The sequence below is a fragment of the Labrus mixtus genome, chromosome 3 (genome assembly GCF_963584025.1).
Source record: "Labrus mixtus chromosome 3, fLabMix1.1, whole genome shotgun sequence".
Lineage (NCBI taxonomy): Eukaryota > Metazoa > Chordata > Actinopteri > Labriformes > Labridae > Labrus > Labrus mixtus.
In genome coordinates, this window is record NC_083614.1 from 30497732 (window position 1) to 30512923 (window position 15192).

The 15192-nt window shown below is 40.1% G+C and overlaps 1 protein-coding gene across 2 annotated transcripts; it reads right to left on the reverse strand.

Moving 5' to 3' along the window:
• Nucleotides 1-1763: 1763 nt before the first annotated feature.
• zmat3 (zinc finger, matrin-type 3) lies at nucleotides 1764-14040 on the reverse strand. 2 transcript variants are annotated; one of them, XM_061034542.1, is made up of 6 exons: nucleotides 13812-14040; nucleotides 8391-9133; nucleotides 8158-8298; nucleotides 7070-7236; nucleotides 6641-6687; nucleotides 1764-4724 (listed from the first exon to the last, which is right to left on the reverse strand). In XM_061034542.1, the coding sequence occupies exons 1-6, from the start codon at nucleotides 13933-13935 to the stop codon at nucleotides 4516-4518; spliced, it is 1431 nt and encodes a 476-aa protein (XP_060890525.1). In that variant the 5' UTR covers nucleotides 13936-14040; the 3' UTR covers nucleotides 1764-4515. The 2 variants fall into 2 exon arrangements, with proteins under 2 accessions (XP_060890525.1, XP_060890524.1); XM_061034541.1 differs by having other exon boundaries at nucleotides 6584-6687.
• Between the last annotated feature and the right edge of the window lie 1152 nt (nucleotides 14041-15192).

The window sequence follows — 15192 nt, forward strand, 5'->3', positions numbered from 1 at the left end:
CTACACAACATATACGCACAACAGTAACTTAAAGGCAGGGTCGGTCATTTTCAAAAACTATGATTTTGAAAGTAGCATTCCCTCAGTGCTCCGTCTGCACCCAGCCCCCTCCCCTCTGTGCTCCCTCTAAAGCCACGCCCCCTCACTGACATGCACGAGCGGACCTCAGCATATCGCTTTCATCGTGTACAAACTACGTCGTCTCATGTCTCATTCAGCGGTAAGTAAACTCACAGTATAAACTCCTAAAGTCATCGGTGACGAGCTTTGAGTGTGGGCGAGTGAACGAGCAGGGAGGCGTCTGATTGGTTCGTCAGATTGGTACCTCGTGGCAGACATTGGTCAAAGTTTTTACAGACTTACAAACTGATACAGATGATGGATTTTCTTTGTTCCTTTTACAGAGAACATGAGTTATTAATGTCTCTCAGGACCTAAAGACACTTTCAAACAAAATCTGAAAAAAGTGTATCTGGAGAAAATCACCAACCCCGCCTTTAAGATGCTCAAAATGAGACGTGATGTTATTTCACAAGCAAGGACTGCACAATGTTTTAATGACACTTGCCTTAGTTAATATACATCAGGGCAAAGTCCTTGACAAATGTTCAATTTACCTGGGTAGAAATTTCAATTAGCATGAAGTCAACCATGTGGAGGTGTTGGGTTCAGATCGGATGCCCGTAAAGTTTAACAATAAAGAACAAAATCTTTGGTTGTCCACATTAAGGCCATACCAAGTAGATATTTCCATGTTGTAAAGGGTTCCTGAGCCAAAAAGCTTGGGAACCACTTTTTTTTTTTTATACAGTCCACATACATGATTGAAGAGAAAAGTTGTGCAGGTGACGCTTGGTATGAGCCTAATAGTTTCCTACAATATCCTCGTTGCATCCATTCCTTTGCAGCTGAATATTTCATGCATTTGTTGAAAGTGCATTCACTGAAGGTGTTCTGCGCCGTGAGTGTGACCCTTATTTTGAATTCAGGATCCTGTCAACATAATAAAAAGGTTATGCCGCATGCTTTCAAGTAATACAAAGCGTGTTATTTCTAGACGGAGGAGGAGTGCTGTTAACGTTGAGAATTCCTCAACTAGCCGTGTCTCACCCACAGCCTCAGCTCCAGCTCTGCTTTCATCGCCTCTTCTTTGTTCCTTTTTTTTTTTTTATTAAAAACATAACAGCAACAGCGGGCTAAAAAAAAAAAAAAAACAACAACAAAAAAAAAAAACAGCCAAGAATTTTAATTTCTACGCTCTGTTTGTCTCTCCCTGTCTGGCCATCAGTGGCACACGTTTAAATCCCTAAACGCCCAAACGTCCTCACAGTGCTATTCTCCTGAGTGTCCCCGTGTGTGTGTGTGTGTGTGTGTGTGTGTGTGTGTGTGTGTGTGTGTGTGTGTGTGATCAGGTGTGTGTTTGTTCTCCAGAGACAGAAATGTACGATGTGAACAGCTGTCTGTCCCCAAAGAAACTAAAGCCACCAGAGAGACAGTCAGGGTGCTGCTTCATTACACTTTGAAACACATCTAATGACATGACCTGATAAGGCCTTTGACTGTGGCTGAAGGTGTGCATGCACTAAGATAAAAAGATTCAAGTTAACAATTGATCTACTCACATTTGACTTTTTGGTTAACATTTTGATATCTGGAATTTTAAATGAAAGTCATTTTAACTGCTACATAAAAAAGATTTAATGAGGCAATAATTCTAAATATGTTTCTCTACTTGCATAAAAAAAACCTTGAAAATTAATTAAAAAAAAGAGAGTTTTCTGATTCAAACGAAATTGTTGATTGTTTTAAGCCGTTGTTTTCTCTGATTACATTAGAGATCATATCCAAAATTAAAGGCACAGTGCACACTTTCTGTTGTCTGAAGCAGTGGTTCTCAACTGGGTCAGCCTCAAGACCAGCCACCGACTCCTGGATGAGAAATCGTGACCCAAATTTCTGATATTTTTTAACCAATGAGATTTATTTAAAGGCTTTATATGTGATTTTTCACACTTAAATATAATATAAATCAAGTATATCCTCTGAAAATAACTCTGTGAGTCATGACTGTCTACAATGGGTGTAACACCCGAGTCCCACTGTCTGTGATGTTTTCAGAGTTTTCAGAGTCCTATCTTCACTTTGTTTACATCGCCGGGACGGCCGGCTGACTCCTCCCCTCGTGTATAAAAGTTGTTTAATTGAGGGACTAGAGAAAAGAAGAATAACATACCGTACTCACTGCTTAACTGTGTTTCTAGATCACGCTCATTTCAGGTAAATTTACATGCAGTGTGAAGATACGAGCAGAATAAAGATCGCTAGCATTAGCATGCTAACACAACAATGCGACATCTGCTGGATCAAAAAATCACATATAAAGCCTTTAATAAAAAATTGTGCAGTTTGGACCTCAAGCTTTACAAAACATGTGAAAGAACAAAGATACAAAATAAAACACATGCTATAAAAGCGCTTCGTAGACTTTTTGACACATTTTCTCACACAATCGTGACGCGCCGAAAAACAGCTCCGCAAACCCGCATTTAGATCCCGGCCTACAGATTGAGAACCACCGGTCTGAAGTATGACTGTATAATGCCAAATGTGTTCACCTCAACACAACTTATTGCAAGATGAAAAAAGTAAACAGACGCGGAAAATCCTTAACACAACTGATCCTTCAAGAAACGGCTCGACACTTAGAAAAACAACACGACGTGGAGTTTATGCAAGGTGGAAAAAAAAGAAGTCAATCACACTCCTCTGCAGCTGTTTCTCACTCCAGTAAAACCTGGTCATGTCCCCTCAGGGAATCAAGACTGATTGGTAGAATTTAATGATACGCCTTAGAAGCAAAAACATCCAGGAGCTCTCCACACGTTTACTTGCAATTTGCAAACTAATTAGAAGTTTGGATGTAACTGCTTTCAGCTGTGTGCACCCCTACGACTTAGAAAGGTGTTTGCACATTTCTTCCTCACAGTACCTTTTTTGGCTGTTCTGTCGAGACAAAGATTCAGCTCGTTACCCTGCCTCAAAAAGAAATCTCGGCTGTGAAAAATAAAAACTGATAAGAGTAGCAGAGCACAGATAGATGGTACCAGAGTTACTTCACCCAGACTCAGTTATGGAGGGCTTACAGTGAAATCCAAACACATACATACAGTGCTTATGGGGAGACATTCAGTCAGTGCACACTTTGTATAAGATTCCTGATAATTATTAAATAGATAATGGGTATTTACAATTTATGCTAAGCTAACATTAACTAAATAACCCATAGAGTCCATGTCTATTATAGCAAATGTACATCTACAATGTATTTGTAAGATATTTACATAACATTTATGTGGGTTTAATACAAGAAGAATAATGACATAGAGTATAGAAAAAAAACAATTGATCGGTTTTTACTATAATCCCCGAAAAGGCTAACTCAAACTCCTAATTTTCACTATAGGCACATACAAGGCTAGCAGGGGTGTAGGCTTCAGCCTGGTTCATAACGAAGGACCACTTAAGAGTTTGGCTGACACTGTTTTTACAAGGTCATGTTTTTTGTGCTTTGTTTCTTATACTAGCTAACAGTGCTTTGTGTGTTTCCCTTTAAGAGGCAAAAGAAATGTTGAGTTCTGCTCTCTTGTGCCCTGTGTGGCTCACGACTCAGACCTCAAGTCCCAGCTGTAGGGCTTGTAAAAAGTACCTGCAGGGATAAATCTCACACACAAAGAATTGAAAAATAAGTCTCAGACTAAATCTTTGTCCTCAGCAATGATTGTTTCCCCAAGGATAAGATCTGTGTCTGACCTCATGTTTTTGCCTCTATCTGTCTTTTACTTCTATCCAGAAGTTTCTCTTTGTTTCCCTACACTTTGTATCGTCTCTAAATGCTTAACACCATCTGCCACTCCTCCTGGTCTCTTGTAAGTATTCCTGCACCTTTTCTCTTGTGTTGTTGTGCACCAATAATCCTCTATACCTCTAGCTTTAACCTCTAGATTTTTGTGCAATTCATTTGCATTGACCTGTATCAGGAGTCACCCACTCAAATCATTGGAGAGAGGTTGATCAAAAACAAATTAACGAAAGATATTGGGTCTGAACATGATACGATTCAGAGTGAAAAAAAATGCATTTAAAACTTTTTTTTGTCAAAAACCGACAGTCATGCCAAATGCAGATATGCTGCAGGGCGTTTCATTATAGAGACTGAGTTTCAACAGTATTACCCAATTCAAATCAATCCAGCAAATCCAATTATAGATTTTTATGGTAGAGCATTATGTCAAATATGAGGATTTAAATGTTTGATCCATTTATCAAATGAATTGAAACAAGGTCTTGAGGCCATATAGTGCTAATCCTCTTACTGAATATGCCCTTCAATAAAAAAAAAAAAAAAAGGCTGCCTCCACTTTCCAGGCCCTTTGGTCTTGCATGTCTGCACCTGTCTTGTCTCACTCTTATCTCTGAATTTGACTCCCCCCTACCTCCCTCCTCTTCTTCTGTCTCCTAGCTGTAGCCGAGGTTTTCCATCTCGTGGCGGTATCTCAGCTCAGACACTTTCGCTTTGTGCTGCTTGCTCTCCAGGTGCTGTCTGAAGTCCGTCTCCTGCTCGGCTCCGCAGTTGCACATGGAGCAGTAGAACTGCCCGCTGGGAGTGACGCACATGGCCAGGTCCCTCGGGATGCGCTGCCTCGGCCTAGGGTTGTAGTACGGCCCTGCGGGGGGAAGAGATGAGTCAAGTAGACAGGAATGAAAATAAGTTAATTGTAGCCACTCTTTAAGAGGCTGGTTTATTCTAGATTCATCTATCGAGACACCTGGACAACAAACGTAGTGAAAGAATATATGAGATAAGGAGCTGACACTTATTAGTGTTTTACAAGCAACAATGTTTCTCCATTTGATTATTCCATTAATTATTCCGTCGTAAAAATTGTCAAAATATTATAAATATTAAAGTTGCAAAGTTTATTTTTTAATAAAAAATAAGTTATAAGAACCAGCACTAGAGCTTAAGCTGATTATGTTTCACTAGAGTCTGTGTGTGTGTGTGTGTGTGTGTGTGTGTGTGTGCCTGTGTGTGTGTGTGTGGGTGTTCAAGCAGTAGAAAAACGAGACGAAGATAAGGGGAGAGATAAAAAGACAGTGAGAAGGCAAGTGTAGAAGAGAGAGAGCAGCTATTTTTGGGTTTGTCCGTCAAGACACAAAAAATGATTGAATCAGCAGAACTTTGAAGTGTGTGCGTGTAAGGAAAGGAGATCAAAAAAGGGAGAGGAGGGAGGAAAGTGAATTGGCTCTACTTTAGGACTTGTCCTGTTTCATCTTGAGCCAAGGGGATACTGTTATTTTGTCCTTGGAAAAAATAGAGAAAAGAGATAGTTGTTTGACGTCAGCAGAAAAGTCTGACGTTACCTACTCTGTATCTGTTTTCACACCCGCTCAGGCAAAAGCAGACTCTCCAACAATCACATGGAAACACAATGAAGAAGCTTCCAGTGGAAAGTGTTATCTAGCCTGCTTAATGGTGATTGCAGCTTCTTCTTTTTTGTCAGATTCTCCAAAACGGGAGGAGGCTGAGGATTTTATGCTGCAAAAAAGTGTTATTTAAAAACTTTGAAAGAAAGTTTAAATTTCAGAAAGGATTTTTTTAGTTTTTCAGCATAAAGAAAATTAAGCCTTGTAAGGCTGTCAACCAAAATGCATCTACTGATAGAGAGTCGTTATTTTATTTATTTTATTTTATTTTAATTTATTTTTTATTTTTTTATTTTATTTTATTTTATTTTATTTTATTTTATTTTTTTATTTATTTTTGCATTGTTAAGGAGAGCTTGGAACACAAAAATGTCATTGCCAGCTATGACTGCTTTGCCTGTTATGTTGTGCATTTGACTAATAAAGATAACTTGAACTTGAACTTGAACTTGAACTTGAACTTGAGTCATGATTCCTATGTTTATTTTAAATTCAAATTTCCAAATGCAATCTCTTTATTCCTTAATCCTAAGAAAATACTTTTTATTTTTATGAAAATACTTTTTATTTTTCTTGTTTTTTTTTTTGCAGTTTCAGTTAAACTATGTTTGGTTTCCAGCATAAAGGAAGTACGAGCGTTTGTTGTTGTTAGTTTGTATTTTTATTGAAAAAACAAAACAAAATAAATATAAATTGTCACCTCAAACAAAGGCAGCTGTTCCCTAACCAGATTCTATATTACCCCATCATATATTTTACTAGTATACAACTATATTACGCTCATTTAGTAATATATTTACTATGACAGCTAAATAAGTTTAGCTGCTAACAGTGCTAACAGTAGCTTTTTAGCATATTTGCTATATTTGCTAATTTTGTGTTTACATCTAACACCACACAAATGTAGCCACTTTTTGAGTCCATTTGATTAGTTGTTGATTCGTACTAACAAACACAAATCATGTTGCACCCTTTTTGTTTGACTTTTTTTTGTCACAGTTTTAAATTGACTGTTCAAAAACTGAGCAGGCGTTTACAACCAGCATCCACTTGGTGAATGTCTCTGTGTTTCGGACTCTCTCTGCATGTATTAGCTTACCTGTCATTGAGGCAGGAAGCTGTGGGCTGCGGCGGTTTTTCACAAGTCTGTACTCACTGCAGTCTTTCCTGCTTCTTCTCGGGGCCGCCTCGTTGTTTCCTTCCCTGAAACAGGCAAGGCTAGCATCAAAATGACTTTAGTTTGCTACAGAAGGTTAGCAAGACACACACCCAGCTTGATGTTTTAAGCTTGTTTTCTTTGGTGATAAAGACACCCAAGAGACTAGCTGTTTACTGTTTATTTTTTTGGCAAACTTAAATAATACAATTAGCTTAAATGTGGAGACAAATACTGAAGACCTTTTGATCTACAGTGGAAAGTTACCTCATTATTCAAATACTCAAAAGTGTAAAGGCTTCTTCTTGAATCATTTTGCATAGCTTTAAAAATATACATCATGGCTTTAGCTGAACAGATTTGCAATACAAATGCAAAGCTTATACAAAAGCTCTTTATGCTACCAAATGTTTCAGTACTCAAACCTACATGTTGTTGGCGTTCTGCTGGGCCTCAGCGAGCCGCAGTTTCTTGGCGTGGTTCTTGCCCTGGTAGTGGGCCTGTGCAACTGCTGGTGAACTGAAGGAGGCATCACACAGCTTACAATAGTCATTCTCTGTGGCCAAGATGACCCGGGTTGCCCCCTTATAGAGTGCCTGAGGACACAGGACAAAGCAATGCAGTGTTACTCCTGCTGAGAGAAGTAACGGAGTAAACGCTGAGAAGAAAAAAAAAAAGAAAAAAGAAATGTTTCGGTCCAGTAGGAGAAAGTAAAGGATTTCCTGCACCGCTTTTTAGGAGTTTTGTGGGAAAGCAAGCGGATCAAAGTAATGAAATCATGAAAGAAATCACATCACATGTGCTTACGTCCAAGGTTGGCATCACATAATAAAGTCTGTTAATAAGTAGGCCTATTTGTTTTGGTCTCTACCAATCTCTTTTCAGAAGCTTGATGCCCCTTTTGAACTTGAACCCTCTGCTGTTTGTTGCTGAGCAGGTAACATGCAGCTGTAACCTAAGCTATCACATCATGATATTTCTACAAAATCTTAAAATTTTCAAGCTGGAAAGATTATTAAATGAACAAAAAGCACCTACAAGCCCTAATGAAGTAACTAGGGACTTCAGATTCAAGGAACAATTCCTGTTTAGGACTATGATAGACACTGTTCTATATATATATCTATAGCTTCTTTCAAATGTGATCAAATTCAGCTATAATAAAATAAAATTCAGTTTTGCCTCCTATTAGTAATAAGATGATGTTCCTCTGATTATGTAAACTTTCTTTTTCTTTTCTCATCGTGTTTCTGATCAATCAAGACAGAGGGAGTAGGTATTTTTTGATCAGTACAGCCAGATTGTGTCGAGATAGAATTGTTCAGCGGTGCGCGATTTATGTTAGTTTCCACTATTTAGATAAACATACTCTGCAGTTCTCCACAACCTCCTCAGAAGGAAATGACCTACATAAGCACATTGACCACCTTGCGCAGCAGTGCAGTACACCCACTTTCTCAACTAAAACTGTAACATTTAGGTGGGCGGGTGCTGGATTTTCTAGGTTTGGTCCTGACCTGTCTGCCTGCGTCACTGTCATTGGATCCTGAGCTGAGCGCCGTCTGGCCGGCTCCCTCAAGAACTTCTGGGATCCTGATGGCTGGAGGCTGCTGACTGCCAGCGTAGAAATTTCTCAACTTTTTACCGTGATTCTTCCCCTTAGACGGATAAAGAAATAGAGATTTTGTACATGCATGTAGATTGATATTTAACATGTTCTGTGCAGGTATGACAGTGAACTTCCTCTGACCTGGTAGTGAGCCTGTGCCTGCTGTGCAGAGTTGAGGGTAACATTGCAGAGTTTACAGTACAGAGGTTTACACAGGTCCCCCAGACCCAGGGAGTCCTCCTGCTCCTCCACGCCCAATGGAGAGCCCTCATCCTGGGGCTGCTCACTGGCCGGGGCTGCCTGTCCTGGGAGAGGACCACCGGGGATGAGGCAGGACACTTGGGCCGGGATGGGGGCCTGTCCTGGAAGTCTTGGGGGCATCTGCGAAGGGTCTGGGCCCAGCGCAGGAGGGGAGGACAGGGGGCTAGGAGGGAGGGGGAATCGTCCCACCCCTGGAGCCACGACCGGAGGGGGCACCAGGGTTTGTGAATGACTGAGAGGAGGAGGAGGCCCCAGTTGTTGCGTGAGGTCCATGGTTGGAGGCACTATTGTTTGGGAAAGATCCACAGGTGGGGGCAACAACGTGTGCACCATTGGTGGGGGCCCCAGTGTCTGAGGTGGGGGTCCTAAACTGTGTGGCGGGGAAATGGAAGGAGGCCTTAACGTGTGAGGAGGAGCAGCAGTTATGGGTGGGGGACATAGACTCTGGGCGGGAACCAAGGTCGGAGGTCCCATCGCCTGAGCAGGGGACATGGGAGGCGGGCCGAGAGGTTGCGTTGGCGCCATTGGCGGAGGTCCCAGCCGGTGCAGAGAGTCCATGTGATGGAAAGGCTGATGGTGGTGACTGAAGAGACTCAGAGGAGGCTTCAGCATGGTCTCTGGACCTGCGGACGTCAGAGGCTGTACACTTAATGGGCATGGACTTATATTTATCAAAGACCTTTCTCCTTAGTCAGGTCCTTTATAAATTAGATACAACTGCAAAACATCAGTAAGATACATAATCCATTGTCATTCATGCAAGTTTTATATTTGAAAAACATTTAGGCCTTTACATAGTCCTGTTTTCTCCTTTAAGGCTTGGGATGAAACATTAAAACATTAACAGCATATAAAGATTGACAACACGCCTCCAGGGTCTAGATAGATGAGATAACATCAGATTAGTTTAGATTTGATTAGATTCACTCTAAGGGGACATTTTCCTTGGGCAAAAAATGCAAAAAGTAACACACAGCTCAACGCAACTTGATGTAACTTTAATCACGCACAATACTAAAAACACACACACATGTGAATATATCATTTACTCAATGACAAAGATTTTAATTCGTTATAATCCAAAGCAAGTAAAAATAGTTTGTTTTGGTGCACATGATGATGATAATGTATGATTTGATCTGATTCTGTCAAACTTAAAGCAAGGGGAAAATAAAAAATAATGTCGACGCATCACTTTAAATGACACCGTGAAGTCTGCACACAGGGCTTGTCTTTAATCTTTCAAAAATAAATACAGGATTTGCTTTGGATTGTAGACTTTAAAAAGGCGCTTTCAGACGCTGCAGACTTGAGTGGACATTGTGTACTGACACATCATCAGACAGACAATGAGGAGGGATTAGGTGAAAGTCCAATGCCTAATGTACAATAACAATAATACCACGCATCTGTATCTAGATGCCCCGAGGCAGGATGTAGGAGATGTAAAGAAATGCGCGCTTGAAAACACATTCTCGGACAGAGCGGGCTTTTCACTCCAGTGGGCATCGGAAAGATTAGGCTGAGCCTGCAGGCGCCTGCAGTAAAGCATACAGGACGTTATATATATATGCATACATGTTCACACACACACACACACGCGTGCACACACAAACAAACACAGTGACAACAAAATCCATCTCAAGCTTCTCTGATCACTCTGCCTGAAGTGTGACTGCTTGAATGGACTTGTGTTTGTGTAAAAAAAAAACAGAAATAAAGAGCATGAAGTTAAGCATCTTTTTATGTGTGTTTGTACAGTATGTGCCACTCTAATGATCCATTATGTTAGTGTGTGTGTGTGTGTGTGTGTGCATGTGTGTGTGTGTAACTACATGCATTGACAGGTCAGTAAAAAAGGCCAACAGCTGTGTCAAAACTCACTGCGCTGGAAGCTTTTATCTGGGCTCCAACTGGACGCCCTGGAGGCACTGATTCATAGACCCAAAATAAAACCCAGGGGTGTTTGTGTTTCCGACTGCTGCTCGCTGTCAGTCTGTCTGTCTTGCCTGTCTAGCTGCCTCTCTCTGTCACTTGGGCTGGCCGACCTCAGCAGAAAGGTATGCTGGACGAGTCACTGATCTCACTATAGTGGACTCTAAGGAAGATTTGGCAGAGTTGGGCGAGTGCACATTACCACAGACGCGTTATGGAGCGGTTGCATATAAATTGAACATCAGTTTTACAACTTATTGGCATCGTTAAATCTCGGTTTCTGGTGTCTCCATCTGCTATTTTTGGAAGCTTCTTCTGAGGGCTGCATCAGTAGGGAGCCACAGCACTGATTTATTTGCAGTAGAAACATATGAAATGGGTTAATATTAAAAGATATGATACTATACTATACAATGCGATGCGATACGATGTGATACGATGCCATTTCTTAACTTCTAAGCTAAGTCTAGCTTAGCTTAAGAGAAGGCGTCAATAACAGCAAATTGAAAATGCAATGGCAGCTATAGAACCAATGATGAACACAAAACAGGAAAAAGTATGGTTTTAATTTGCAAAAGAAAATAGCTCATGCAAATTGATAATAAACTAGTATATTTTGAAAATAAACAGATGGGGAAAAGGGGCCAAAGGTCTTTCTAATACGACACCGTTTGAGAAGATTGAGCAACAAATGTTCATATTTTTCACTTGGATCAGACGACTAATCAGTACACATTGTGCACATACTCTATCACAGCAGCAGCAGCAGCAGCAGCAGCAGCCCTAACACCCTTCAGCTCTGATTGAGACAGCCTTCACAGCAGTTCTAAGGCGCAAAGGAAAACTGAACCTGTTTTCTTGATATTAATCTTGAAGCTTTTCAGAGACACAATACAAACGAGCACTACATGCACATGTGCTGTCAACATTTAGTGTGGCTTCCTAGTCCTACATTGTAATTTATTTGTGCTGGCCTGCTCTTCTTCAATCAAGTATGCCTCATGTCACTTTGTATTGTTATTTATTTTATCAATAACGTTAGCGATTTGTCATGGTTGATTTTGTAGACATGCTGGTTATCAAGATCATCTTTATTCCTCTTCATTTTCTCTCCTTTTTTTTTTGCTCTTGGCTCCTTGTGTTTGCTGAAATTTCAGTTGAATTGCTCCCTCCTGATTCTCCAAAGATTAAAGATTTAATGAAAGAAGGGAGGGTTGTAATAGATCACAATTAATGATTATACAAAGTTGAACAATTTTAAGCTGAAAACATTTCGCCTCCACCCTTACTTGTGCTTTATCTTCTGTTTTCAGAGACCCTTTTAATTCATTTTTTTTTCCAGAAATGACTGATTGGTTACCAGGGCAATGTGTCTATATTATGATGCTTTATGACCTTTATTCACATTTGCGTTTTTTCAAATGGCAGAATTAATTGCAGTAATGCTCATAATTGGTGTAATACTTATGTGGCCTATCAGACAGCAAAAAGGGTAACATGTGCCCTTTGCTGTAGGGATAACAAGCAATAAAAAACATGCATTATTAGCTATGACTGTGCAGATTACAACCAGTTCTAAATCCACACTGTCGTTAGATGAAAACATCTATTTATATCTCCCTCTATTTTGACATGAAACAGGTCCAACTTGCAGGAATATCAAACCGGATAAAGCAGTACAGCTGTTATGATGAATAGAAGATTTGGGTCTTTATTTGACATAAAGGAAGTTGCAGGATAGCAAAAAAATCTCTCTTTTTTTTTTTATTCTGGCTGAGATCTTTACAAAGTTTTTAATATGAGCCAGATAGGCCAAGGTCAGTATGATCTTCCTCCTCAGAGACAAAGTTCCAGGCCAACAAAGTTCAGTCTAAAGTGCCGAGGCTCACATTCATGTTCACAGAAAACGGTCCTTGCTGCAAATTTAAAAAAAAGAAAGAAAGAAAACTTTTGGCGTCACAGCTTTGGGAGAGGACAAAATCAACGTTGCAAGTTAAAACTAGGCTTATGTAATATTTGCTCTAAAGCACAAGGCAGAAAATAAGTCTCATCATCCTCTGCCTTAACGCAGCAGTTCATATCAAGTTTTGGGATGGATACTTCCTAAAGTGCAATTGGGAAGAAAACTACCTCAGAAGTTAGTCACTGTGGTTCATCAATTCTGTTAGCTTGACTCAGGATTTGTGTCTTTGCTGGTTACACACACACACACACACACACACACACACACACACACACACACACACACACACACACACACACATGAACGCAAACTTCTGTCTCGGAGCCTGATCATCTCTCGGCCTCCACAGAGAATCTCTAAATAGGCCAAGTGTTCATTTTCTCTTGAGTTTTTCTTGCTATATACTGTGCTGTCTCACATCAGTTATGGAGCAATGAGGAGCACATGCCTCCTGCACTTATTTCATCTGCTTCACTGGACACTGGACGAGAGCAGAAAGCAGCAGAGACCAGATAGCCAATGTCTTCCTGTACTTTTTTTTTTTTAACAGTAGATCTAACCAGCTAATAAAGTTTTGAATTATTAACAAAGGGTGAGAGAGATAGGCTGACCAAATGTGTTCATTCTGGCAGATGAAAAGTTGTTAAAAATCCACAAGTATTCAACTCGCAATAATAATTAAAAATAAGCAGAGATGCAAGCAAATTTAATTTAAAAAATCAGCTATTTTTCTGCCATTTCTTTTGATTGAGTTATCAGCCGCTTACAACAACTTGAAGACGTTGTGCAGGCTATGCATTTTTCATCTGACAGAGAGGCTGACTGAAGATGACAGTTCAATGTAACCAGGTGGACAGAATCTGTCTCAAGCTGTAAATCTGGATAATCTATAAAGATACATGATCCACATAGCCTCAAGTCCCTGTAACCTGCAAGGGAAAGCCTGTCTATATGCCAGGGACTGTGCAGGTGCAACGAAGAAACCCTCGGTGTGAAATTGCCACATGCACACCATCAGTTGTGCGGATCAAGCAGTGCAAAGGCTATGAAGTGAAGGGAGCAGCATTTCTTCACTTGACAACAGACCGAGGCTGTTTTACAGTCTGAACCCAGCTCAAGATATAAAAAGAGACAATCAGAGTATCTCGACATCCCTCACATTTTGCATCACAGCATCTTTAAGCAGAACAGAATGAAGGCTGGTACCCTCCCCTCCTCTAACATGACATTAAGATGACAGCAGCACCCGAGTTTTAACATCCACCTTCCTCTCTCTGTGACATCTGCAAAATCTCTCTCTGGTTGAATTTTTCTCAGCGCATCATTAGACTATACTGGGAGTCAAAGGGGGGGGGGGGGGGGGGGGGGGGGGGAGATCCTGGATGTTACAAGCCTCTCCTTACCTGGCAATCGGGCAAAATAATGGCTGCTGTCACCGTAGCTGACAGGCGGTGAAGTGTAATTTCTGCAGTAATCTGCACTCTGGTAGTACGCTGCATCCCCGGTCTTCAGCTGCAGCGCCATCATCGCACTGACATCCCCCTTTGCCAACTTCTTCTCTCCAAAAAACCGGGCGATCTCGGCAGGATGACAGACCTTACCACACGCTCGGATACCGCGGCTTTCACCGGAGGGGGGGGGATTTTCAGAAGAGAGTGAAATATAGAAAACCACAGTCACCAGTAGTACATTTCAACCCACAAACTTTAAGCACATCTAAGTTAATTTTTGCTTAATAATCGCCGACAAGGATGTTCTTACCCGCGAAACCACATTTTTACAAGACGTAAACTCTGCCAAGGATCCTCTTGCACCCCCTCTTCTTGGTACGGTCCATTTCCGATGCCACCGCTCTTGATTTGCATGGGTGGTAATCATGACACATTGTATAAATATGTTACACCTCTATGGCTCTCTCGGATCACCCGTGAGGGCTATTTATGAGTGTCAATCTGCTGGGAAAACAGTAGGCGCAAAAAAAAAGAAGAAGCTTAATAGATAAAAGCAAAACAAATAAGGAAATACCTCCAACATGTCACCTGTGGAAGTGATAATAAAGTAATAATGAAGATTTACTAAACTGTTTTACCCCACTATACATGATATGTTTATTGGACTACATCATACCTTTAGGCTATTTAAGCAACTTTTATTATTATTATTATTGAGAAGATGTGATTGAAAGAGAAAAATACAAGCAGCCTAAGTGGTCTTTTTTTAAATCAATTAAATATGAATGTATTACATTTTAATGTATGTATATATGTATTAAAGATTAATGTAACATTATTTTACTGTGTGTCTCATAGTAACTTCCCATATGTTGCATAGCACTATAAAGATATCAACAAATTTTACATTTTGTGTATTATATGTAGCCTATTCATGAAAACAAGGCTATACTATATGATAATACTATATGATACAGACAGATTATAAATGTGCATATAGTACATCAGTGACTACAAGTGTCTGCACTCGTAGTCCATGACTAGGAAGGAAAAGATATGATAAGATAAGATAAGATAAAACAAGATAAAACAAGATAAGATAAAGATAAGATCATTTTTATTGATCCACTTTTGGGGCAAACTGCAGCAAAGGAAAGTTTGATCAAGAGATGCATCTAAAATTAAATCAACAATAACAAGACTAAATACAATAAATATCTGCTACTATAGTAGGCCTATATTTATACAAGATAATATGCTATAAAAAGCTATAATATCATATGACACTGATTAAAAACTACACAATGTAGACCTTAAACAAAAAGGATTAGGA